Here is a 26,912-nt window from a genome sequence, read left to right on the forward strand (position 1 = left end):
CTTTCAACAGTAAAAGAAATCACATACAACACTCAGTCTCTCTCTCTCTCTCTCTCTCTCTCTCTCTCTCTCTCTCTCTCTCTCTCTCTGTTGTTCACCCTCTGTCATTACTCTGCATCCTTTCATCTCTTCAGTGGCTCACATTCAAAAATGGAGGAAACACAGTTTAAAAAATGTGCTGCACTTTCAAACAATTAAGACTGTAAGCATATAGCAGTGTTATCTGCTGTCTTGTATAATGTGGGTGTGTGTGGGTGTGTGCATACTTAGCTATAGTTTGGGGACATTCAACCTAATTTGGGAAATCAATCATAAAATATATAAGTTTTATAAATACGTTTTCTTTTAGGGTAGGGTTAGAATTAGTCTGTAGTGATTATAAGCTTTATATAAAAAATATAAAAATTGAATTACAATATAATTAGTTACTGTAATCAAATTACTTTTTAAGACTCGACATTATAGGGTAATGCTTATTTCTAATATATTATTTATGTAGAATATATGAATTATGGCCCTGTAGCCAGTCATTGTGAAGGAAAAATGTGAGGTGCTGAGTGTACGACTTGTGTTAAATCATGAACAAGTAAGAAATATAGACATTATTTAGAAAATGTTGAGCAAAAAATTGTTTTTGAAAGTTGCTCAAAAGTAATTAGTAAAGTAATTCATAAAGCATTGTGATGACAATTTTAGAGAAATAATTAGTGTAGTGTAGTAATGTAGTGGATTACTATTTTTAAGTAACTAAAACTGATGTGTGTGTGTGTAAACGAGAGAGAGATTAAGTCTGTCCTGTGTACATCTATCTGTCTGTTTTGGTTCAGCCACCAAATCTGACAGAAGGAAACTACAATGGACAGCTAGGACTGCTAAAAGGATTATTGGTGCCCCCATGCCCACTCTCCAAGACCTGTATGTGTCCAGATTGAGGGAACGTGTAGGTAGAATCAGTCTGGACCCCACACACCATGCCTACTCCCTCTTTGAACTGTTGCCCTCTGTCCTGCCCTACAGAGCACTGAGAACCAGGACATCCAGGCACAAGAAAAGTTTTTACCCTCAGGCCATTTTCCTCAAGAACAATTAAACTGCCTCAGGACTCCCTCATAGTGCAATAATGTAAATACATATCTCATGTACATATGTAAATTCATATATTTAATTCAATAACTGTACATACCTCTACCTATATGTATATATTACCACTTGTACATGTACATCTGCCATTCTGTTATATGTTCTATTATTTTTATATCTTTTTATACTCTTATATGTCTCACAGTAATGTTCTGTGTGCACTTGTTTCTCCTATCACCAAAATAAATTCCTTGTGTACATGAGAAGACTTGGCAGTAATGCTTATTCTGATTATGATTCTGATCTCAAAAACAAGAGAAAGCAAAATATAACACTAACAAATAAACAGAAAAAGAACAGTCACATTAATTGTCACACCAAGTGTGCTTGTTTGAAAATATCTGTGTAATGTAGATGTGTGTGGATATTTAGGGGCACAGGAGAGGCACAGAAGCTGACAGTATGTGAGCAGGCAAAACGAATACTCCAACATACAGAACAACAGAGAGAGGAAAGAAAAGCAAGAGAAGGCGATCTCTGCTAACAGATATTTACCATCTGCAAACAAAATACAAAAATAAATAATAGGCACTCAAACAGTTTGTTTTTACTACCTATCAAGCTTTCTTCAGGCACAGAGACATAAAGTCTTGTCGCAAGAGATTATGCAAAGAAATACCTGGGGCTTACAATAAGCTAACTCCATCGTCAAGAAATCAAGCAGAACAATGGAAGCCCAAAACAGCCTCAAAGCTGAACAAATGTGCCATACCAGAATACACAAGAGGATTAATAAAAAATTCTGGATGATTTTGTGTTCATGTGTCATCACATGTTTGGTGAAAGTGTGTGTATGTTTGGGATTCTAGGAATGAGATAACAAGTAAAAAACATAGACATCTTTAGACTGACCTTTGCCACCGTGGCTGTGTTGTGATGTGTGTGTGTGTGTGTGTGTGTGTGTGTACCATAATTCCTGTGAGCAGACACACTCCCTTGCCACAGTAGGTGTGAGGCACCATGTCTCCATATCCAATGGAGAGGAAGGTGATGGAGATTAACCACATGGCACCCAAAAAATTACTAGTTACATCCTGAGCATCATGGTACCTGAGAGAAAGCAGAAAGAAGCACTTACTAGAGCTGCTGAGTGTTTTTGAAGGCAACTTTGAACAGATGCTGTCTGTAGAGCAATAACAGGATGTGAAATAAGCAAAATGATTGAAAATCAAAATGATACTTTAAAGCTTTCACATCAAATAGTTCTTTTATATGTCCCTTTAATCCTTCATTTCTACCTTCTCACTGCAAATTCTAGAAAACCGAACAATATAAAATCATGCCAAGCATTTCAAGCAATGTAAAAATAAAGGTTTTTATATCGTTCTTTTCTGTACATTAGATTCAGCAACAAATCCTCTTCTTATCAAGAACCATTATTCAGTGTTTAGAGTTCTTGAGCTGACTCTTTGGAGATTAAAAAAGTAATTTATGTCACATTGTTCATTGTTCTTCATTCTGTTCAACAGTATGTACTGTACATTTACAGTATGTTCTTCACATCAGTTTATTGGTTATACACAAAAAGTGGTAACCTGCAATTGTTACCTTGAGGATCTATTTCTACTTGAAGTAAATCATAACAATTACTTTCATATGTGTAACATAATTTGTCAGGCTGATTTAGACAGATTTAATTACATTTTTAACTTAAAGAAAACAAGTTAATTTAGATGTTGCCTATTGAAGCACATTTTTTAGGTTACCTAACAAATATTTTTTTAGGGCTGTCGATTTAACGTGTTTACTCAGTTGTGTTGTGTGGGCTTGTGTTAATATTACTCGTAAATCTCATCTAAATTTCACAGGGGACTACCTCAACTCTTACCTCTAGTTTTATTCAGATGGAATAATTTTTTGGTATATATCCTACATTTTGATCCGTCTCCAGTAATTTATTTTCCAGCAAGACATGCAATCATGTGCTGAATTATATTTTATATTTACATTGTTGTTATTGGCAAAAAACTTTGACAAATACTACAGGTCATTAAAAGAATAGTTCACCCAAATGAAAATTATATCATGATTAGTCGACCTTATGTTGTTACAAGCCCATAGAAATGTCTCTCTTCTGTGGAACACAAAAGGAGATGTTAGGCTGAATGTTTATCCCAGTCACCATTCATTCATTAATCTCAGTCACCAAGTAAATGGTGACTGAGAATAACAGTTTGTCATCTCCTTTTAAGTTCCACAGATGAAAGAAAGCCATATATGTTTGCAAAAACATGATTTAGTGATGACAGTTTTAATTTTGGGGTTAACTATACCTTTAAGGTGGTATCGCTTTAATAAGTAATGCTTTCCACTTTAAAGTTGAAAAATGCACAGAAAATGTACAGATTAAATCTTGAAAGAGGGGACATTGCTGCTAAATCAGTTATGTTTATTGAAAATAGATAATAATATGTATAAGAAAGATAGATAATAAGATATGTTGCATATAATGCATGTATATTATTATTAATATAGTATTTATTTTATGTAAATTGTTAAACAGGCCTAGTTATTAAAATGACTAATTCACAAGCCAGAAAAAATACCTGAGATGAGAGATGTATCATGTGTTTAACAGGATGATGAAGTAGTCTGAAGTGTTTCTCTTCACCCTACAGCTGTTCTGGAAGCATTGCAGATACTATTTCTGCCTTTGTTATCAAAGCAGCTGTAATATGAGCGAGGACGACGAAGTGATGTTGCAAAAAAATCGCTCCAATGTCACGCTTGCATTGTAGACAGCTCTATTGATTATAAACAAGAGTGATTGTTTATTGCTTCACTAGCATGCAGAGACTTCCTCGGCTCATTGCCTGTTTGCCCTCAATGAGCTCCGGAGTGCTCCGTGCATTAGCAAGAGAAACGCAGCGGCAGAAATAATATTATTACTAGCTATTATTGAGAAATGTATGACATTCCGGTTTTTAATATGTTTTATATGCATTTTTGGATTTGTAAAATTTTTGATGGATTTTTCACGCGGTAACCCTGATCTCACCAGACAGCACCAAGGTTGGGAAACGCTGGTCTAGGCAATGCGCAGCAGTACAGACATCAATCCACACTCAAGCTTGCTTGAAACAAGTGACAGTAAAAGATGAGAACATGTTCTTGTGTTCAAACACAACTGGAAGAGAGCAATTTCCGAATTAAGAGGTCTCTAGATGTGTTTTTCTAAGTGTGAAACAGCTTTTAACTTGACATAGCGACCTAAAAATGTTGTGTTTTTTATGTGATGCAACCAAAGTGACATTCCCAAAAGCACCTGTCTGACGCATACAAGGACAGATAAAGAACTGAGAGGTCCATGGGCCCCCATGTCCAATGATAATAATAAAGCATGACACTGGTTACGTGAATACACTATACAGTGCGCTTGGTAGATTTGTTTGGATTTTAAAAAAATCCAAACAAAATATAGACAGTAAAAAAGTATGGAAATCTTTATTGTAATTATTACAGTGAAAAACGTGAGCAATATCTTACATGGCAGAAACCAAAATCAAGCGTGATTAATAGGGATGTGCACGGATGGTCAGAATTTGGTTAACTGTTAGATACGCATGTATTCAAATACCTAAATCACTATATGGTTGTCCTACACACGAAATAGAGGTCTCCACCCCTATCTGAGTCTGACAATACCAGACAAACCACTGGGTTTTGGACCAGGTTCAGGTAGAATTTTCAATTAGGAGAGTGTGACAAGGTTTTTTAAATCTCTCTGAAGGAGGAAGCAGGAGCCAGGTGAACAATAAAACGTGAGTTTTATTTTTTAAATTTTCAGCATGAACCAACAAATTTCTTTTCAGCACAACATGAAATTAATGAACACACAGTCAGCATTGTCCATCTCTCTCTCTCTCGGCAGTCTAGACACCCTTTTTATCCCCCTCCAGCTCTCACTGAAACACAAAGCAGCTGTTAGAGATAATTTCCCACAGGTGTCAATCCTTACCATTCTTCCTCCCCGGCCTCGCTCTCCACAGATGTTGATCAGCCAAGCCCACATCACCAAATACCCCCATCCGGCCTGTGACTTACTCCCCCCATCCACCATTTCTAGAGGAAATCCACCACAGCCATCTCCCCTGCATGTGGACCACCTCAAACTTAAAATGCTGGTGAGCCAGACACCAATGGGTGATCCACCTGACCAATTGTGCACTTCTTTGGGTCTGACATGAGTCCCGCTCGTATCAACGACCTCAGGACAGACCTCAGATGCTGCAGGTGCTGCTGCCATTACTGTAAATAATGATATCATCCAGATAGGCAGTGGCATATGCAGTGTGCGGACTGAGGATTCGGTCCATGAGCCGCTGAAACTTACCCAGGGCCCCGAACAAACCGAATGGAAGCGTCACGAATTGGTGTAATCTGAACAGTGTAGAAAATTCTGCCAATATCCCTTTCTTAAATCCAGTGTTGAATAAAAGCAAGCCACGCCTACCCGATTGAGCAGTTCATCAATCCGAGGCACAGGGTATGCATCAAATTTAGACATTGCATTGACTTTTCTATAATCCACACAGAACCGGATGAGCTTTCACTCTTTGGAACCAGCATCACCAGGCTAGCCCAGTCACAGTGGGATTCTTCTATTTCCCCCATATCTGGCACGGCCTTCAATTCTACCAGAACCACTTATTTTTTTGTTCTCGGGTAATCGGTAGGGATGACTGCGTACCACTACCCCTAGGATCATTTCGATATGGTGCTCTATGAGATTCGTATGACCGGGGAGAGTTGAAAACACATTTGAGAATTCTCCTTGCAACCTGGAAACCTCTGTGATGGTGAGAGATGTACTCTGCAAGTGACCAGGGTGTCTCTATCGGTGACTTCTAAGTTCACCTCCGGTCCAAGCTCCTCCCTCTCCAGAACCATTCACCATTGAGGTGGTAAATCTGACATGCTCTACATCTATCCATTCGTTTAACCACAAAATCGATTTCCCCGACTTGCTGTGTGACCTCAAAGGTCACTTGCCACTTGGCAAATAATTTAGAACTTGATGTGGGGAGTAATACACAAACGTTATTTTCCGGTGTAAATTCACATAGCCGAGTACCCCTATTATACAGCTCCAGTACCACCAGATCAAGTAACTCCTCAGCGTCAAGATCTTCAGCAAGCATCCACCTTCGGCAGGTGTCACGGAGCTGCCAGGAGAAGGCGAACGGCCAGCCGTGCTCACCAAGCATCAGTGACTGGAAGCGTTGGCGATGCTGCTCTGGGCTATAGCCGACCCGCTGCAAGACGGCTCTTTTCAGATCCTTGTACAGCAGGGGGCAGTTGCACCAGCTATATGTACGTTACAACTTAGCCTAGTTGTGGTGTCAATGGGCACTAAGTCACAATTTATTCACTACTAAATATTTGAGCATTGCACCATTAAACTTAGGTAGGACATAGCCCAACGTATAAACTAAATATTTACGGAAACCTCCGACCAGGAGTAACAGTTAGAATAAAGACGCAGACTCCCTTAATGACATCAATAAGCTCACGATTAGGTTGACAGGCTTCAGTCCTTTCGACATATATGATGATGTTGGCATTTACACTCGTTTACATTTACAAGAGAAAACATTATGTAAAAACGTACATCTTCAGCATGAACCCGATCTAATGGTGCACTTTCCTGTGCATGCCACCCTGTTACAAGTTTAGACATATACAAAATATATAAGATATTACAATTAAAAATTTATATTTTTCCAGCCTGTTGTATAAGTAATTATTTATTTATTGTCCCTCATTTGTTTTAGATACAGTTATAAAATATTGTTATTTACACAGGCTAAATATACCATTAATGCAATCTTGTTTTATTACGTATCATATTTTATTGTGGATATCATTTATTACAGCTGACAGTTAAATAAGCAAACAAGGTTTGAACATCAACCATAAAAAGATCAAACTGTAATTCACATCTTTTTAACACATCTCTGTAAAAAATTTGAAGGCTGCTTATTGCGTCAATTAAGGTATATGTCATATTATGTGACTACGCATTACTTTACGGAGAGTTTACGACCTACTAGTTAAGACTTGCCTGAAGAACAGGCAACCAAATAAAAAATTTACTTAGTTACAAACTAACTAGTAGTTACTAAGCCCTTAGTATGAACTTTACATCCTAACTTATGTGAGAACTTACGCACAGCTGGTGCAACCCTACCCAGGATGTTGTTGACCGGAAGTTGATGGGCCACGAGTTGGGCTTCCCCAGTCAGCTGCGGCAGTAGGCAGACCGCCCACTGGGTGTTCGGCCACTTCTATGCCTCGGCTAGCCCCTCAAACAGCTCAATGTCTTCTTGTGTGGCTGTAGTCACGGTTGGGGTCACGGTGGAAGATCCCTCCTGGGGTATTATGCTCCTAAACACCTGCCGGACCTCTGCTTGAGCCAGAACCAGCACCTGAAATCGCTGCTCTTCTTCTATGCACAGCTCAAGCAGGGCCTGATATTGAACCTGGTGGATGCCGGCGAGGGTCTTGAAGATTTCGGCCAGCAGCAAGGACTCCATGACAACATTTACTTCCTCCAAACAATCCTGGGTTTCGGCACCACTGTGACAAGGTTCTTTAACTCACTCTAAAGGAGGGAGTGGGAGCCGGGTGAACAATCCAATGTGAGTTTTATTTTTACACGTTTCAGCATCAACCACAAATAGCTTTTCAGCACAGCATAAAATTAATGAGCACACAGTCACCGTCATGTGTCTCTCTCTCTCTCTCTCCTTCAGCAGTCTGGACACCTTTTTTATCCTCTTCCAGCTCTCACTGAAACACAGAACTACTGTTATAAGAAAATTTCCACAGGTGTCAATCCTTATCGTTCTTACTCTCCCGGCCTCTACACTACACTTGGCAATAAAGCTAATTCTGAATCTAATTCTCATTCAAAGTCCATTATACTTCTGTAAAGTGACGTAACATAATATTTCACACAAACGCAAAAAATATATTTAGGGTGGGACTTGAATTTATGCATTTTTATACAGTTGATTGGATTGAAAAATGGGCCAGAACTGAATTTGAATTTGCATTCAATTGTGTTGGATTATTCCCCTGCTGAATTAAATAAAAAAATTAACGTTACCTATCGGCAGTAGCCAATGCATTCACAGCTATTTGGCGATCTGCAGGTATAGCTTATACATATGCTTGTGGCCTAGGTAACATAAACTGAAAAGTAATTTCAGAGGAGAAGCAAGTTATTCCAGTCTTTGAAGTCAGAGCGTATAGGTTCTTTGAAGTACTCCTTTGGCATAATAGGAACTTAAAAAAACATTTTATATGAAAATATCTTTGCAACCATTATTTTTAAAAGTTTGGCTTCCTGTTTTCCAAGAATCATGTAGTTGATGGAAGATGGAATATAATAATAATATGCATGTATATTTAATTTTAAGAGATTTGTTGTCATTTGTTTTCTGTTTTAATTTAAAGGTTGTGTGTTTCTGGTTGTAAGTTGGTGTGACCACTGTGTACGTGCTGGACTGTGTAAGAGCAGCACACAGCCTGCAGGGAGAATACTCTGGAAAGGGCCTTTAATGTTATGACTTTGAAAGCAGTGCATACAAATAGAGCAGATCCCTGCAGGCTCATCTCAAAAAGGTGCTCCCCTGATCGGACACGCCACTTCAAATGCACAAACCATCACTCACATTGTGTTGCTCAAGCCAGCTGCTATCACAACAATCATCAAAACTCAACTCCTCAATCGGGGGAACCCTCATTATTTTAAATCACACAATCTCACCCTATCACACTTTCGGAGTTCGTAACCATGACAACACGCCTGATAGAGTCAGAAGCACCCACTCACTGGCCCGAGGGCCTAGGTTATCCTGTGAGCCTTTTAAGATGCAACATGGGAAATCTGTTAATGCAAGTCGTGATTGCTGCCTGAAGTATATGCATGTGTGTCTGTAAAAGGAGGAACGCTGTTTAGACAGACAGGTCTCCCGGAGACAAGGGTGTGAATAAAAGTGCAGAAAAACAAGCAGTCTTTTCCCTCTCTCTCTCTCTCTCTCTCTCTCTCTGGTTTATATCTCCTCTCCTCCCCACAGAATAGCAAAGAGAGTGTTTGCACACCTGAACTGGTGTGTTATCATCCAGGCAGTGGCACTTATTGGGGATTCAGATGAGTCCTCATTAAGCATAAGACACTTGACAGTGTCTAGACAGAATACCACAATGATTAATTTGTTCATTCTCTCTCTATTTCTGTCTCTCTCTCACCTCTCACAAACTCTTACAGTCCAGGCAGCGATGATCCACAGGGAGATACTGAAGACAAGCAGCACTGTGCCTGGGCAGATGGTCATCAGAGTCTTCATCACAAACCGCGTATTAAAGTGCACCTGAAAATATAAAGATAACAGCCAGTCATCTGACACTGTTCCATTATTCCAAGTGGAGTGTGTTCTATTAACACAATACTTGAGCAAATTATCAATGCACTGAAAACAATATTGTTAATAACTGTCACCATTATTATTGATGGGTGTTCTTTACTGAAAAGTTGCATAAAGAGCAGCTCTCTAGAAGGATAGCCTGCCATGTGAGTGACTTGAGAATATGTACAAGCCATAAATATTCCTTATCCAATTTTTTTTTTAATATTTTGTATAATTTGTATATACAGAAATATGTATATTTTCATTATGAAAATGTTTTGCTGTTTATAGTTATTTCACACACAACATCATTTATGAGCCAGTCTCTCTCTTTTGGTAAAACTGCACCTATAACAAAAACATGATAAAAAAAAGAAAACATACCTAATGTGATTTTGTTCCTAATTTATTCATTTAGGTGGTTTAATATGAGGACTATTCCACATATGTGTTGCCATATAGAATTCTGGAGGGAAAATCTTTACAATTATTTTATCCTTGATAAAATTCTTAAGTTGTCATAAAGTTGTAACCAATATATTTATTAGTTTACAGTTTGTATGTCTTTGATTTTAATCACTGAAGGCCAGATAATCAACTTTACAGTTCAACTTAAAGCGTTAGTTCACCAAAAAATGAAAATGTACTCACCCCAATGTCACTCCAAGCCTTTTATGTTAATGAATATATCTCTCAGTCTTATTTGGTAATATAATGGAAGATGATAGAGATTCATTTTAAGGGCCCTATTTTAAGACCACTACGTCACAAGCACAGTGCTATGCAATATGCAGCATACGCCGTGGCCAATGATGTTTGGTATTTTCATATAAGCATGCACTAATTCTAAAGATAATTGGGATGGTGCAAAGAGCAATTGATAAATGATGGCAGCCCATTCAAAAGACACTGGTAGCTACACTCACTGAGCACTTTATTAGGATCTCTATGCTCTTAATAATGTGCCCGAAGTGGTCTTCTGCTTTTGTAGCCCATCTGCCCCAAGGTTCGATGTGTTGTGCATTCTGAGATGCTATTCTCCTCATTACAATTGTTCATTGGTTATCTGAGTTACCGTAGCCTTTCTGTCAGCTAGAACCAGTCTGGCCATACTGTGTTGACCTCTCTTATAAACAAGGCATTTTCGTTTGCAGAACTGCCACTCACTGGATGTTTTTTTGGCACCATTCTAAGTAAACGTCTCTGTTACTGTCATAACCTCCATTCCCCAATAAGAATTGTCAAACAAAATTTGCATGCCCCTCCCCCGGACATACGGGTATAAAAGGAGGGAAGCGTGCATCTGTTCAGACAGGTTTTGAGCTGAGGAGCCGAGAGTAAGGTCCCGGCCATTTCAGCGGCTTAGTACAGTGTTGTGGCAAGAGGGACGCAATGTCTCGTTTCCTCCATCAGGGAACGGAGGCTACGACAGTAACCAAGACGTTCCCCTTCTGTCATTCACTCGACGTTGAGTTGATGTAGTGACACTAGGGGTCCCTATTTAAAAATGCCACAACACTGAACGTGTTACGTGGACTGCTGATGCAGGTGCAAGCAAGCTGCTGCGTGCGAAAATAGCAGGTGCAACAGACTGCACATTACCTTCCCAAATGCCCCTAGAAACATCATATAATTCCCCACATCCCTGAGGGAGGGAAGCGACGTAACTAGCCTGGGCGCAGGCCGCGCCAGCCGTGGAATTTTCTCTCTCTTTATTTTCTCTCCATAGAGTGCTAGATGCGGCTGGGGCCATCTAACACTATAACACACATCAGGGAAGGCGTTCTTTTCCAATCCTATTCTTTCAGGGGTAAAAGACCCTGCGAAGACCACATCCTGCCCAGCATGTGGCGAATACGTCACATGGGAGTGGCACGGTGGTAGGTCCTACCTCGATGGGGAGGAGCTCTACATACACAGCGACCAGAGGGCAGAGGGAGCTCTGCCCAAGGGAGACGCGGGTCTGCCGACAGGGGAACCGTACCATGGAAAATACATCACAGGAGATCAGAACCTGTGGAGCACCTATTCCAGTGCAGGCAAGTCGGTGCCTGCGGTGAGTCTGGCAGTGAATAAGTTCGGAGCAGGGCTAGGGAGGAAGGACACCCAGAGTCCGTGACTAGTGAACTCGACTGGGGGAGTAGAGCGCACGTCTTCACCTCATGGGAGGGGAATGGCACTATGCGCAAGTGATAAACCCGGCCAGCTGTTGTCACCGTATTACCGAATTTTACATGTTCGGACCTGTCAAAACACAGAAAAAAATGTCTCAACCCTCAATTAATTGGTGTTGCCCAGCCCGCTGCTCTCACAATGAGAACATGAACCATCCACAAATGCTGCCTCAGTCTGTTCTCTGCCCAGACACGTGAGGCAGTGCCTGTGGCCGTCTGAAGCCGAGAGGTAACGACCGCTTCCAGGAATAACACAAGGACGGAAGGGCATCTTTAAAAAGACGTTCAACGTCCAAGTACTTACTCTTTTAGAGTAACTCTTTTAGGTGGCTGTCGAAGCACCCAGGGGCGTAGTCTGCACTGGGGTGCAGAGAAGAGAAAATCTGCTGATTTGCGCCGTATCTCCAACAGCATATGCTCTTGTTAGAGGTGTTAGAGGCACACTTCCCTCCTTTTATACACGTATGTCTGGGGGAGGGGCATGCAAATTCTGTTCGCCAATTCTCATTGGACTTTTCTCAAAGTTAAGAGGTAATCGAGGCTCTCAGGTGAGACCCCTAGTGTCACTACATCGACACAACGTCGAGTGAGTGACAGAAGGGGAACTCTAGAGACTGTTGTACATGAAAATACCAGGAGATCAGCAGTTACAGACATAGTCAAACCAGTCCCTCTGGCACCAACAAACCTGCTAAGGTATTTTTTCCCCCATTATTTTAGGTTGATGTGAACATTAACTGAAGCTCCTGACCTGTATCTGCATGAATTTATTTATAGCACTGCTGCCACAAGATTGACTGATTAGATAATCACATGAATAAGTAGGTGTACAGGTGTTTTTAATAAAGTGCTCAGTGAATGTAGTGTAAATGTGCTGTGTGCATAGGCCAATTTATGCTCTTTCAGCTGGGTGCCCTAAACAATCTAAGGGATCCAGGATCAGACACTTACTGACTAGTGAAGGATAATACATAATGTTGCAAATTTTATAGTTTTCAGGAGATAAAAGAGGATTTTTATATCAAATTATTAAAAAATTAAGATAAAAAAAGCTCCCACACCCACAGTTTGTGCATGTTTTGTATGCACGCAGGTAGCGCAAAGACTCCTACCTGCGGCAACATTACATTAGGGTGATTCCATTATGTCAACAATTCCTTTAAAGTGTGTATTATGTTTTGGTTCCTTACAAAGTTATCAACAACTGGCGAGTAATTCACCATGGTCAATCTTTATTTACTCGACTGGTCAAAGCCAATCGCTTGACGAGCGTTAATTTCAGACCCTGGGAGGTGGAGATCTTTGAACTAGGGAGGCGGAGATCTTTGAACTAAGACAGACCACATAATCATTCATGGAAAAACAGCACATGAGAGGAAAGAGAATTAGCATTTACATCTATTTGAAACAAGAGCTTCTCTCAAAGGACAGAGTGATTACCCTCTTCAATCAGCCATTTAAATAAAAGTACATGTGCACTCTTTTTTAGTTGTTTTAGGTATTTCAATGTCATGGAAGGACAAAAGCTCAAACTTAGAAGTATCAAGCAAAACCAATCCCTGCAGAAAATTCACATCAAGTGACATCGGGCTGTGATTCTGCATCCCAGCAATGCAAAAACAATTAGGCTACACTCCTGTCCAACACTGACTTCGCACTGAATCTAAGTCATTGATTTAAAGTCTTTGAACCATCAGCAAAGCTGACAGGTTCACCTTTCTCAAGAGACAGAAAACAAACACACAAAACACTTCATCCAGCACAGAAAACCACAGGACTCCATGGCTCATGATTTTTCTCATAAAACTGAACTTCACAGCCCTTTGCTACATTACATACTGGCTTTCTCAGCTAAACAGATTTAGGTCCTGTCAGACCAGACGTGCAGTCAGAATCGGGGGAGACAAAAGGGTATTCTCCTAAGAGGATGTGCTTATTGAATGTGAGAGCGCAAGCGACAAAAGAGGCCAGACAGAAAAGAAAAGCTGGCAAGTGGATAAGGATTGGAAGAGAAGTAATTTCTAGAAAAATCAGGTGAAGACAGGAAACAAGAGGAAATGGAAAAGCAGACTCAATGGTGCTGTTTCTAAATGCCCTTCCCAGCACATGCTTGGACAATCAAAGGTCCCAAAATAACATTTACACTGTTTCAGGTGTCAATATATTATATTGCTATAAATTAAATAATTAAAAAAAGTGCATTTCAAAACACAATGTGCATTCAGCTACTGTATAATACCTTAAAAATTATATAATACCATAAAAATAAGAAATTCTATTTATTATTACATCTCTCCAAGTCAATAATTACATCTAATGTATAGCGTCTTAAGTTTACTGATAACTGCTCCCTTTCTCTCGAGAAGTCCACTCTTTCAATCTTTTGTAAACAAATAAATTGCGTATGTTACAACTAAACTGACAGTTAGGTCTACTTTTATAAATAGCTCATAAGATAATTTTTGTTTTGTTCAATGTTAATTGTTTTTGTGTTATTGTCTGTTGTCTACCAACATGCCTCCCGAGAACAACAAAGATTGAAAGTGAAAATAACCATAGAAAAAAAAAAAATATATATATATATATATATAAAAAACAACACAAAAATGCAAAGTATCAAGGTGCATTGCAATATAATTAATATTAAATAATCTACACATTTTATTTTAAAAAATTTATAATTTTCAGTGATACTGCTCTGCAAAAGTTAAGTTGTGCATTCGATTTAGTGATCATGTTTGTAATTTAGTTTGATTCTAAACAGGTCTACCTTCCTAAAAATAAAGAAAACTAACTAGCTTATACTGAAAATGTTAAACTATTTTTTTTTCTTGAGCCATTAGCATTTATTACAATCAAAAAGGATTGAGATGTTCATTTGTCATTTATTTGTTTTCTCTTTTCTTTCTTTTAAGCACTTTAATTTACAAATAAAATGTATTAATAAAATACACATTGTCTGCTAACTGTTGCGATCTGATTAAGCATTGAGAAGCATCAAGGCAAATGTCATCTTTTCGAAAATTTGGGAGAAAAAGAGAAATGTATTATTTGGAACGTAATGTTTTCAGTATTATTATGTTGCTTAAGAAAATAAATGTATGAACAAACAGTTGGCCTGTCGTAAGTTTGAAGTGCTGTGGCAAGTTAGTCTACCTCAAAAACTATATTGAGTCATTACAAAATGGAACTGGGCCAAGAGGCCTGGGAGGAGTAATGGTTACTGGGGGAGCTTGCAGAACCATGTGAGGAAGGGTTTCTGGGGGCGGAGCCGTGGGAGGCGGAGCCAAGGCGGACTCCGGGGGTGGAGCTGTGGAAGACTTGGCAGGCGGAGCCCTGGAAGGTGGAGCCGTGGAAGACTTGGCAGGCGGAGCCCTGGAAGACTCGGCAGGCGGAGCACTGAGAGACTGAGAAGGTGGCGCTGAGGAAGGCTCGGGAGGCTCAGGAGGCGGAGCCGAGGAAGGCTCAGGAGGCAGAACCGAGGAAGGTTCGGGGGGCTCAGGAGGCGGAGCTGTGGGATGCTCAGGAGGCGGAGCCGTGGGAGGCTCAGGAGGCGGAGCCGTGGGAGGCTCAGGAGGCGGAGCCGTGGGAGGCTCAGGAGGTAGAGCCGAGGAAGGTGGCGCCGTAGGAGGCTCTAGAGGCGAAGCCCTGGAAGGCTCTGGAGGCGGAGCCGAGGAAGGTTCGGGGGGCTCAGGAGGCAGAGCCGTGGGAGGCTCAGGAGGCGGAGCCGAGGAAGGCTCAGGAGGCAGAACCAAGGAAGGTTCGGGAGGTGGAGCCGTAGGAGGCTCGATAGGCGGAGCCGTAGGAGGCTCGAGAGGCGGAGCTCTAGAAAGCTCTGGAGTCTCTGGGAGCAGAGCCGTAGGAGGCTCGGGAGGCAGAGCCGTAGGAGGCTCTGGAGGTGGAGCCGTAGGAGGCTCTGGAGGTGGAGCCGTAGGAGGTTCGGGGAGAAGGGCCGTAGAAGACTCGAGAGGCTCTGGGTGCTCGGGAGGCTGAGCCCTGTGTGGCTCAAGAGGCGGAGCCCTGGGAGGCTCGAGAGACTTGAGAGGCGGAGCCCTGGGAGGCTCAAGAGACTTGAGTGGCGGAGCCCTGGAAGACTCGGGAGGCGGAGCCCAGGGAGGCTCAAGAGACTTGAGAGGCGCATCCCTGGAAGACTCAGTAGGCGGAGCCCTGGGAGGCTCGAGAGACGGAGCTCTGGAAAGCTTGGGAGGCGGAGCCCTGGGAGGCTCGAAAGACTTGAGTGGCGGAGCCCTGGAAGACTCGGGAGGCGGAGCCCTGGGAGGCTCAAGAGACTTGAGAGGCGGAGCCCTGGAAGACTCGGTAGGCGGAGCTCTGGAAAGCTCGGGAGGCTCGGAAGGCGGAGCTCTGGAAAGCTCGGGAGGCAGAGCTCTGGGAAGCTCGGGAGGCGGAGCCCTGGAAGACTCGGGAGGAGGAGCCCTGGAAGACTCGGGAGGAGGAGCAGAGGTAGGCAAAGCCGTGGAAGACTCTGAGGGCGGAGCAGAGGCAGGTAGAGACTTCCTTCTCTTTCTCTTTCGGCCAACAGGGAGCATGGTTATGGGGACGGCCGAGGCTACAGGCGCTGGCTCTGGGACGGTCGAGGCTACTGGCGCTGGCTCTGGGACGGTCATGGCTACTGGCACTGGCTCTGGGACGGTCATGGCTACTGGCACTAGCTCTTGGACGGTCATGGCTACTGGCACTGGCTCTTGGACGGTCATGGCTACTGGCGCTGGCTCTTGGACGGTCATGGCTACTGGCACTGGCTCTTGGACGGTCATGGCTACTGGCGCTGGCTCTTGGACGGTCGAGGCTACTGGCACTGGCTCTTGGACGTCATGGCTACTGGCACTGGCTCTTGGACGGTCATGGCTACTGACACTGGCTCTTGGACGGTCATGGCTACTGGCACTGGCTCTGGGACGGTCGAGGCTACAGGTGTTGGCTGCTTGTCAAAGGTAGGCAGAAGCTGGAGGGCAGAGACCTTTCTTTTTCTCCTCCTCCTCCAGACGGACGAGGCTGGCAACACTGGCTTGCTTACCGTGACAGGCGTAGGCGCAGGTTCGCTCACCGTGACAGGCAGGGCTCTGAGACTGGGGCCTCTGGTCTTGCGGCTATGTTTTGGAACACTGGCTCGGCCTCCCCCACAGTGAACGCAGAACCAGTGAACAGTAGGGCGAGGTCAATATATTGAGCCAGGCTGAGGGAACAGCGACCACCAGGCATACAAGAAGAGGTTGGCTCATTTAGCCCATAATGAAAAATGTCTTTAAGGGATACCTCACAAAAGTCAACCTGGTTTGCCAGGGCGCGAAAGTCCACCACATAAGCCTTCGCCAGGGTTTGATTCCCCTGACGAAGATCCAAAAGTTGGGCCGGTGGGTCCATAATGGTTGGGTCAGGTACTCCGCAACGCTCTAGACACAAAACAGGCAGAGACGCAGACGGAGTGGAGATGAACCCGTTGCAATCCTCCGCCCGGCCTGAGAATGGCGCTGGTCGGGAGGCGGAGTTGACGACGTACACCAGAGAAGAAGTGGGGTTTGCGGAAGCGCCATCTTCGGGCTGTGCAGGATTCATAGCGGTGTATGGTCAAGCCTTCTGTCAGGATATAAGCACGGAGGCAGAGGTAAGTGAATCCAAACACAGATTTATTTTCAGTGGCAAGAGTGTTAGGTGAGTATATAGTAAGTTCAGGTGCAGATACTGTGAAGATCACTCGGTGCAGGGCAGGCAACAGGTAAGCACAAACACTTCGGGAATATGGGCATCGGGTAGTAACAGCTTAGTGATATCAATCCTCTCTTTCAGAAGCAGTCTTAGCAACCAGGTTCGGAAGACTAACTGGCGAATCGGAGGGATACTGGAGAGCAGACGGTAGGGGGTACGAACAAAAGTCCTGGAGAACAACAGAATGAGGACACAGGGGTTAGAGGTTTTCAGGTGAGTAAACGTTACATATTTCAGCAATCGGGATGCTTCAGGGGCTCAGAAGACGAAGAAGAGAGGTCTGTTCCTGTTGGAGGCTTGACCCTGAACTGGGGTTATGGTGAGTGATTTATAGTGCGTGTTGATGAGGTTGCTAATAGTGAACAGGTGTGTGTGATTAGTCATCCGGGGAGAGTGATTGTTGAGTGGAAAGTGGAACCAAGCTTGGCTGATCTCTCAAACATCTACAGTTGACTGGAAATTGTTAATTATTGTCTTAATGGTAGAAATTGGCATTTTCAATGCATTGGCAATTTTCTTATTGCCACTTCCCATTTTGTGAAGCTCAACAACCTTTTGCAGCACATCAGAACTATATTCTTTAGTCTAACCCACTGTGATTGATGATTAAGGGAATTTGGCCTGTGTGTTACCTCATATTTATACCCCTGTTAAACAGGAAGTCATGGCTGAACAATTTCATGTTCCTAGTCACCCAGGTGCACTTAAAAATGTAAAATATGAATGGAAATATACATTAGATACATTTTACTAATACAAATTTCTAGGGGTGCCAATAATTGTGGACAACATGTTTTGGAGAAAAATATTTATTTAATAATAAGATATTTCCCCTCTTTCAATTGTTTTACTTCAAATAAATGTTAATGTGAATTTATTGAATGAAAGCTCAAAAGGATAAACAATGCAGATTTTTTTTACAGCCTTCTTTTCTCATATTTACCAAGGGTGCCAATATATTTAGCCACAACTGTAATTAGCCTATATCTACCGTATTTTAACTTTACATTCATCTTCGCAAATTCTCAAGAATGTTGTTCACAGAGATTGTACTTCAGGTTTAGAATGTTCCCTGCATGACAAATTTTTTGTCACAATTTACAAACTAGGTAACCATTATTTGGTTAAATATCCAAAGTTTATTTTTAACATTTTTAAATGTATTCCTACTGTACATCACAGACATCAACCACACCATATATGAGGGGGAAATAAAGCTCCGACATTCTGCGTACTTCACTCTGAATTACAAATGTACCGGTATGTATTTTACCACGTCAGGTTGGGGAAGATGTACATGTAGCCGATTGTTTCTTAATTTTACAGATATTTACAATGGAAACGTTTATTTCTTTACTTGTGTATTTAAAAATAAATGTGAAAAAATCCTGACTCACACACAGTGCCGTGAATGAAAAAAATGGCAAAGATTTACGACAGCCGTATGCTTTTTAAACTGCGGTACACCATGAAACTGTTGAATCTCTACACAAACTTTCTCCTTCGCATGATAAGTACGTCATAACTACAACACACCCCCTTTAATGTATCGGCTCTGCTTTTGTTCACACAGACACGTCCCGGGATTGATTCCGGCAATGTTACTAGGGTCTGATCCTGGAAAATGGAATGTATTGAAAAATGTATGTATTGTAATAGAGAAATGAATCTGTTAATTATTGCATAGTTATTTATATTTTATATTATATTTATTTATTTATGGTTGCCAAAGTCAGTAATATTTTTTAGATTAACTCACTCTCTCTACTCCAGTAAGGACCTTTGTCCTATTGTTTACAGATAAAATTAATAATATACAGTAGAAAAGAATAGCATATAGTTCCAAATAACATAAGGGTGAGTAAATGACAGATTTTTAAATTTTTTGGTGAACTGCTCCTTTAATTTATCCCTTTTTGAGCACATAACTAACAAGGACATACCGAAAATGGTTGCAGTTCAGGAAACCTGGAATCCTTGGAAATTACTAGCGGTCTGTACAACATTTCTATCATAAAATAGTGGGCAAATATTGCATGTTTGGTTAGATACTTACATGTTCATTTTACACGGCACTAACAATCTTAATCTGAACGGCTGAACTTGTTGATGCGTGGCACTGGAATATTCCACTAGGTTTCCATTTAGCTTCTATGAAAAGTGAGTTTCATCTTAATGACATTCATGAGCGGTGTTAGACTACCAAAAATGTAACTCTTTTAAACAACTTAATGACAATTAAATGTCATCGACTACTGAAATTTTGGTATTGTGGCAACACTACATATAATGTAGGCCTATTTAAATTGTGCATGGTAGATCTTCCTATAATAAGATTATACAATTTAGATCTCATTCCTTGGAAGTGTAAGCACCCCTGGAATAGGCTCACTCTATTTCCTCTGAATCTGAGCATAGTTGAGCCAAACCTGCCAGTCAAAGGACACACCAGAGTTTAAGAGACATGATTCTGGTCATTAATCAGTTTTGACTAAATGCGCAATAACTGCATTTTGCCTTTGCAGGCATTTGGCTCATTAATTTTTTCTCACTATTATGATTCCAGTACTAATAAATTGTAAAACAAATTTTTTTATATGCTGCTTTAGTGTTCACATTTTCCGTTAAATGGAAAAAATGCTATATTTGTGATTATTTTATGTTTATTTATGATAAAGGATTCACAGTCTGTGTGGAATTAATCTTGGATCCAGAACTGGATTGCAGTCTGCTAATTGGTGACCTCTGCATTAACCCTTTGCTTTGATCCCCTGATTACCCTTGGCTTGACCTCTGACCTTGTTTAGTGCACCTATGCTGCGAGAAGAGGCGTCGGTGAAGAGCTTGCTGTGTAGCAGCATTACTCGGGCAATGAGGTAGAGTCTAAGGAACATGGGCACAGACAGCACCATGTCCAGATCTGCCTCCGCTTGCGAGGGAGCGTAGGAGAAGGCCAGCCGTGCCCGCCACATGAACTTGAAATCCCCTGGCACTGGGTGAACCGCCGAGACGATTAGCTCCAGAGCAATAAGCAGCACTCGCTCCATGGTCATTGCGATCCTCCAGTCGTCCGCGCCATTGTCAATGACAAAGAGCTAAAGGGGAGAATGAAAATGTTAAACAATGCAAATTAAATTAAGTTACATGGCAAAGTTTCAATTTAGACCTTTATAGGACATAACCCTCAAGCCTCAACACTTAACATAATGGATATGATATTTGCATTCACTCATTCAAAAGAAGTGCTCGAGGGAATGCAGCCATCACGAGCTGCAATACTGACATAACACAAAGGAAAAATGGAAAATGGAAATAAGACACAGCAACAGAAACAGGTTTATTAACTGCTGTTTTAAACTAACAAAGTGTCCTAACCAGATGCTAACCACAACAATAAAGCTTTTATATCAATCTGAGTTTTTGTCACAGCCAACCACAACTACGACAAATGACAGGACAGTCTTGGCTATATTGGATGGATCCATCCATGCTAAAATCTAACTGGTCCAAAATCGCATTCCAAATATATATTCAAATAAATATATTGTATATTCAAAATCTGAGGAAATCGTTTGACAAATGCAAATTTATGTCTGATGTTGACGTATTTTCTATTCAAAAGCAGATCGTTTGAGTGGGACATAATAAAGGTCTCATCTGTTTTATTGCAAATTGCGAATAAGCATTAAGTACGTGACCATGATTTGTGACATTCTCATTTTAGAAAGCATTTGAATGGACAAAATCAGTGTAGTGCAAGATAAGGCATCAATATTTCTGGTCTGTTTACCCCAAAGAGAAATACTACACAGTTTAAGTTATATTGGTCAACCTTTATTTTATTCTTTATATTTTTGATCATCTAAAACAAAATTGGGTCTATAAATTTCAAATATCTTTGTGTTGCGTCACCCAGTTTTTTTTGCTTAAAGTGTGGACAGACAAATTGCTTGTCAGTGGAAATGTGTCACATGACGCATATCATAGTTTGGACATGGTAAGACAAAATCCCTCACAGCAAATGAAAGTTGCAACACAATGCACCATCTTGCAGAAAAACAAATAAGACTATGAGTTGCGTAGGCACTCCTCAAGACTAAGCATTCATCATACATCTAATCAAAAACCTCCATTACAAATTAATAATTCAGATTAGCTTGTTATAACAACTGATAAATGACAATGTGTTCTGAGAGGCAGCACTGGACGCAGAATGAAAGGGAAACAGATTGATAAGCGCCACAATGAGAACACGCTCATAGTTATTTTACTCTGCCAGGAAACCAAAAACTTTGAGCAATAAGCAAACAGAATTCCACTGGCATAATGTGCCATGAAAGCTATATGACTCTATCTCTCTTTCTCTCTCCCACTGCAACTTCATGTCAGGCAGTATATCAGCAGAGACTAATGATGGAGCGGGAAGCTAATTGTGTTGTTGGCGGTGTTAGATGTGTTTAATGTTAACTGTAAGTGTTACATTGGCGAGGTTTGTTTAATTGATAAGAAGAAGGCAAGCAGGGTTTTCCCCACTGAGACACCCACACACACATATACACATCCACACAAGAGCTGCAAATAATAGTACAGGAATCCTGAGAACTCAAGAATGAAGCCTCATATTTCCTTGGAGATATTTTGTAGCTGCATTCGCCTATATTAATTGTGAAGCTGCATTTGTGTGTGCACAGCGCAACAGGTCTATCTAGTATCTGACAAAAAAAAAATCTCTTTTCTAACAACTATATTTTTGTGAATGTAATGATAATGTAGGCTACAGCCAGTGCTTGCCTTTAACATGTTTTTCTATACATGCATGTCTGACTCAGTGTGTGTGAAGGGCATGGTGCATGTCGTATGGCAGAAAATGTGCATGTTTTTTTTTCAGGAAAAGCCAGCCTCGTCATGGTGACTGTTGCCTAGACGACAACATCAAAGACCAGCCATGCTTAATTAGGGTCCCCTGGTGAGAGAACGAGAGAATGACTGTGTGTTTGTGTGTGTATGTACACGGAAAAGAAAGCAAGCTATAAAAGCGAGAGGGAAGCAAAATAGAGGAGCTGAAAAGGAGGGAAAGAGACTGAAAGAGGGAACGAATGTAAAAAAATATGCATGTGGGTGGGTGGAAGGAGAGTGAAAGTGAATTTGTGAGTCTGTGTGCATGTGCATGTATGCGAGTGCATGTGAATCTGTTATGGATGGGTGGGTGACTTATATGGGTGATGTTAGTAGTGGTCAACTGATATGGGTTTCCCTTCTGTCACTCACTCGAAGTTATGTCGATATAGTGACACTAGGGGTCGCTCTTAGGAGCCCCAAACACCTCCAATCTTTGAGAAAAGGTCAATGAGAATTAGGGAGTGGAATCTGCATGCCACTCCCCTTGACATACAGTAGGGCTGAACGATTTGGACAAAAAGTCTTATTGCGATTATTTTGAAAAATATTGCGATTGCGATTTGAACTGAATTACTGATGGTAATCATTATGTTCAACTGCAAAAAGGCTACTTGGGTTTTCACACTTGAACCCTCTTAAAAAGAACCAAACTGAGACCCTTTTTTCAGTTCAGCCACAAACAAATAAATATATAAACAGTGAAACAAAGTCTTCTTCATATCCAAACGTTACCGTCCGCCTGTCATGTTCATTGTTGTCCTTTGTTCTTTTGTGTACTTTTATTTTGAAAATTCCAGTTCAGTTCCTAGTTTTGTCACATCCTGTTCCCTTCCGAGGGAACTCGCACTGCGTCGTTGAAAACGACTCTTTGGGGAACGCTCCTTAGCGTGCGCCTCTGAAGTATGAATGAAACTATTCCAATCTTGATTGGTGTTGCGCCATGACGTAACATGTGACGGCATAACCGATGCATAAAAGTGACGCCGCACACATACACATTAGCTTTCGCTCTTCAGCAAGCTCTATGTTGAAATTGTTTGTCTTATTTGGTGTTGTTTGTCTGATTTAAAAATATTATGGCCACCGAACAGTTCAAGAAGTGCGTGCACCCCTGCCCTCGCTTCATTACGGGTAGGGACACGCACGCTTTATGTGTGAACTGTTTGGGAGCTGCTAGCACTGCAGGCAGCTCTCGAGGGATCTGCCTGTGAAAGTTGTGAAGCACTACCCATGAGAGTGCTGCGCTCCGGTTGGCGTGCTTTGATGAGCACGGTCAGGCTCGCGCTCCCCACGGTTTTGGTCCCGCCTGTTGAGGCAGCGCGCGATTGAGATCGCGGGTTCGCGAGCGGATTTTGCAGATGAGAATGAGACTGCTGCGCACTTTCTCATTCTTCGCTTGAGGATCCCGAGCCTACTGTGTGTGGTGCAGAAGCCGCGTCGCGCTTCTTCTGCCCATGATCAGGTCCCGATGCTTGAGCTCACTGCTTCCGAGGAAGTGGATATGCTCAGCATCGATGCGATCTAACCGTGAGCCAAGCACGCCGGTTTTTGGCCAAGCTTATGAGGAGCTGATTGAGGTTATGACGCTGCGTCGCGGCCAGACTGAATATCAGCTGGCCACAAAATGAGCAGGGAACGCAAGTTGAAAGCAAATTAGACGCGCGCTTCCTGCGGCACAGATCACAACCTCAGCCGGGTTTGCCGCTTTTCCCCGATCTCCACAGAACGAGATCGTGGGTAAACCGCGATTCGTCCCGTATCTCCAGCCCCAGTGTTTGATTACAGAACGATGTTTTGGGGGCACGGGATATGGGCTAAAACCTCGGCGCTGCCTAGTAAGCCCTGCAGAGATACATCTGCTTTAATAAGTAGGGCTTACATGGCGCACACAAGCGGTGTAGGTTTCCGCCGCCTCTGACGCTCGGGCCACATCAATTTCCACCGAACGCACACTGTATGTTCGTGTCAAAAAAAAAAAAAAAATATATATAAAAAAAAAAAACAACAAGCATCAATTGTGGTCACAAGAACCATATCGACTAAATCCTGCCGGTCTCTCGCTTCAGGAAGTCGAGAACAGTGCTTGAAAAACACCCGGGAGGCTGGTTCCCTTAGTTGAAGCTTCGGAAAGAGGTCCTACCGAGGTGGTAGAACCTCGAGGGCTGCTCCCACTGCAGAGCAACCGAGGTTGCTCTGCAGCGGAGTCCTCAGGAAATCGGTGTCGGTTCCCGCCGCCTTTGACGCCGGGCCACATCATTTCCAGCTGAACGCACACCGTGCCGCTCGTGTCAAAAAAAAAAAAAACAAGCATTAATGGTGGTCACAAGAACCATATCGACTAAATCCTGCCGGTCTTTCGCTTCAGGAAGTCGAGAACAGTGCTTGAAAAACACCCGAGACCAGCCTCGAGAGGCTGGTTCCCTTAGTAGAAGCTTCGAAAGAGGTTCTACCGAGGTGGTAGAACCTCGGAGGGTAGTCCCCGCTGCAGAGCAACCGAGGTTGCTCTCGCGAGCGAGTCCTCAGGAAATCGGTGTCGGTTCCGCCGCCTCTGACGCTCGGGCCACATCAATTTCCAGCTGAACGCACACCGTGCCGTTCAGGTCAAAAAATAAAAACACACATCAATTGTGGTCACAAGAACTGTATCGACTAAACCCTGCCGGTATCTCGCCTCAGGAAGTCGAGAACAGTGCTCTAAAAACACCTGAGATCAGCCTCGAGAGGCTGGTTCCCTAGTAGATTTTGTTGAGGCATGGAATCATCTTCCCAACATATCTGCATGGGTCCTGCATATAATAAAATCAGGGTACAGACTGCAGTTCGGGCACCACCCCCCAAATTCTCTGGGGTGGTGCAGACTACAGTGGTTCCGGAGCAGGCTCAGGTGATGGAACAAGAAGTGCAATCTCTGCTGCTGAAGGAGGCCATAGAACGTGTTCCTCATTCAGACAAGGAGTCCGGTCTTTACAGCCGGTACTTTATAGTTCCAAAAAGGATGGGGGTTGAGGCCGATTTTAGATCTCAGAGTTTTGAACCGGCCTTTGAGGAGGTTCAGGTTCAAAATGCTTACCATTCCTGTCATCGTGAGTCAGATCAGATCCGAGGACTGATTTGTCACGATAGATCTAAAATACGCTCTATTTTCATGTACCCATCCTTCCATGTCACAGGAGGTTCCTGAGGTTCGCTTGGGCTAAGCTTACCAATATCGGGTTCTTCCGCTCGCCTAGCACTCTCTCCCGCACATTCACCAAATGTATGGATGCAGCTCCTGCTCCTCTGAGACTTCAGGGCATCCGATACTGAATTATATCGATGACTGGCTCATTCTGGCCCAGTCTCGAGAAATGGCGGTTCGGCATCGAGATGTCGCCCTTGGCCATATTCGAAGTTTGGGGTTGAGACTCAACACAAAAAGAGTGTGTTACAACCATCCCAGTGCACAACATTTCTGGGTGTTGTGTGGGACTTCGATTACGATGCAGGCACGCATGTCTCCTGCGCATGATCGAGTCCCTTATGGCGATGGTGTCCGGTTAGAGCTAGGCCAGGCCATCACTGTAAAGCAATTTCAAAGACTGCTGGGCCTCATGGCAGCGGCATCCAACATTGTACCGTTGGGCCTTCTACACATGAGGCCCCTCCAGTGGTGGCCGAAAGCCAAGGGGTTTTCCCCAGCGGGAATCCATTTCAGTATAATCAGAGTAACGCGCAGGTGCCTTCGTTCTCTGCTAATATGGAAGAAACCTTGGTTCCTGTCCCAAGGGCCAGTGTTGGGAGCGTCATGTCGCGGAAAACCGTTTCGACAGACGCCTCCCTCACTGGCTGAGGCGCTGATCATGGACGGCAGCTTTGCCAGGGGTCTGTGGCAGGACCATCATCATTCTTGGCACATAAACTGTCTAGAGATGTTGGCTGTGTTCAGGGCTCTGAGGAGCTTCCTTCCAGACATCAAGGGTTACCATGTCCTAGTACGTTCGGACAATACATCAGTGGTAGCTTATCTGAACCGACAAGGAGGACTCAGATCGGCCCTCTGTGCAGACTGGCGCATCAGATAATTCTTTGGTCCCAAGGGAAAATACTGTCTATCAGAGCAATGTATATTCCGGGGTTCAGAATCAGGGAGCAGACATCCTGTCGAGGCAGGGGCTGAGGCCGGGGAATGGAGACTTCATCCAGAGGTGGTGAAGTTGATATGGGACAAATTTGGACCATCAGAAGTGGATCTGTTAGCGTCTCGAGAGGCGTCCCACTGTCCACTTTGGTTCTCCCTCTCACATCCAGCCCCACTGGGGTTGGGCGCCATGGTACAGGCTTGGCCGAGGCTTCGCCTGTACGCATTTCCCCGATCGCTCTGCTCCGGGAGTCCTGGAAAGGGTCCGCCAAGAGGGCATCAGTCTACTTCTGGTTGCCCCCATGTGGCCGGCCAGTATGGTTCTCAGACATAATTTCACTCCTGATAGCTCCGCCATGGCAGATTCCTCTGAGGAGGGATCTGTTGTCTCAGGCGGGGGGCACAGTCTTCCACCCTCGTCCAGAGCTGTGGAAACTGTGGGTC

The 26,912-nt window shown here is 42.8% G+C and overlaps 1 protein-coding gene across 1 annotated transcript in view; it reads right to left on the reverse strand.

Annotated features, from left to right (window-relative positions):
- The window catches only part of LOC127656252 (small conductance calcium-activated potassium channel protein 2-like), a 119,517-nt gene that overhangs the window by 22,764 nt on the left and 69,841 nt on the right, over window positions 1–26,912 (reverse strand). Inside the window, exons 4-6 of the mRNA XM_052144475.1 lie at window positions 20,251–20,547; window positions 9,397–9,518; window positions 2,049–2,190 (exon numbers count right to left, since the gene is read on the reverse strand). Coding sequence (XP_052000435.1) covers window positions 2,049–2,190; window positions 9,397–9,518; window positions 20,251–20,547 — 561 coding nt within the window. The remainder of the gene's footprint in view (window positions 1–2,048; window positions 2,191–9,396; window positions 9,519–20,250; window positions 20,548–26,912) is intronic.

This window comes from Xyrauchen texanus, chromosome 15 (assembly GCF_025860055.1).
Source record: "Xyrauchen texanus isolate HMW12.3.18 chromosome 15, RBS_HiC_50CHRs, whole genome shotgun sequence".
NCBI lineage: Eukaryota > Metazoa > Chordata > Actinopteri > Cypriniformes > Catostomidae > Xyrauchen > Xyrauchen texanus.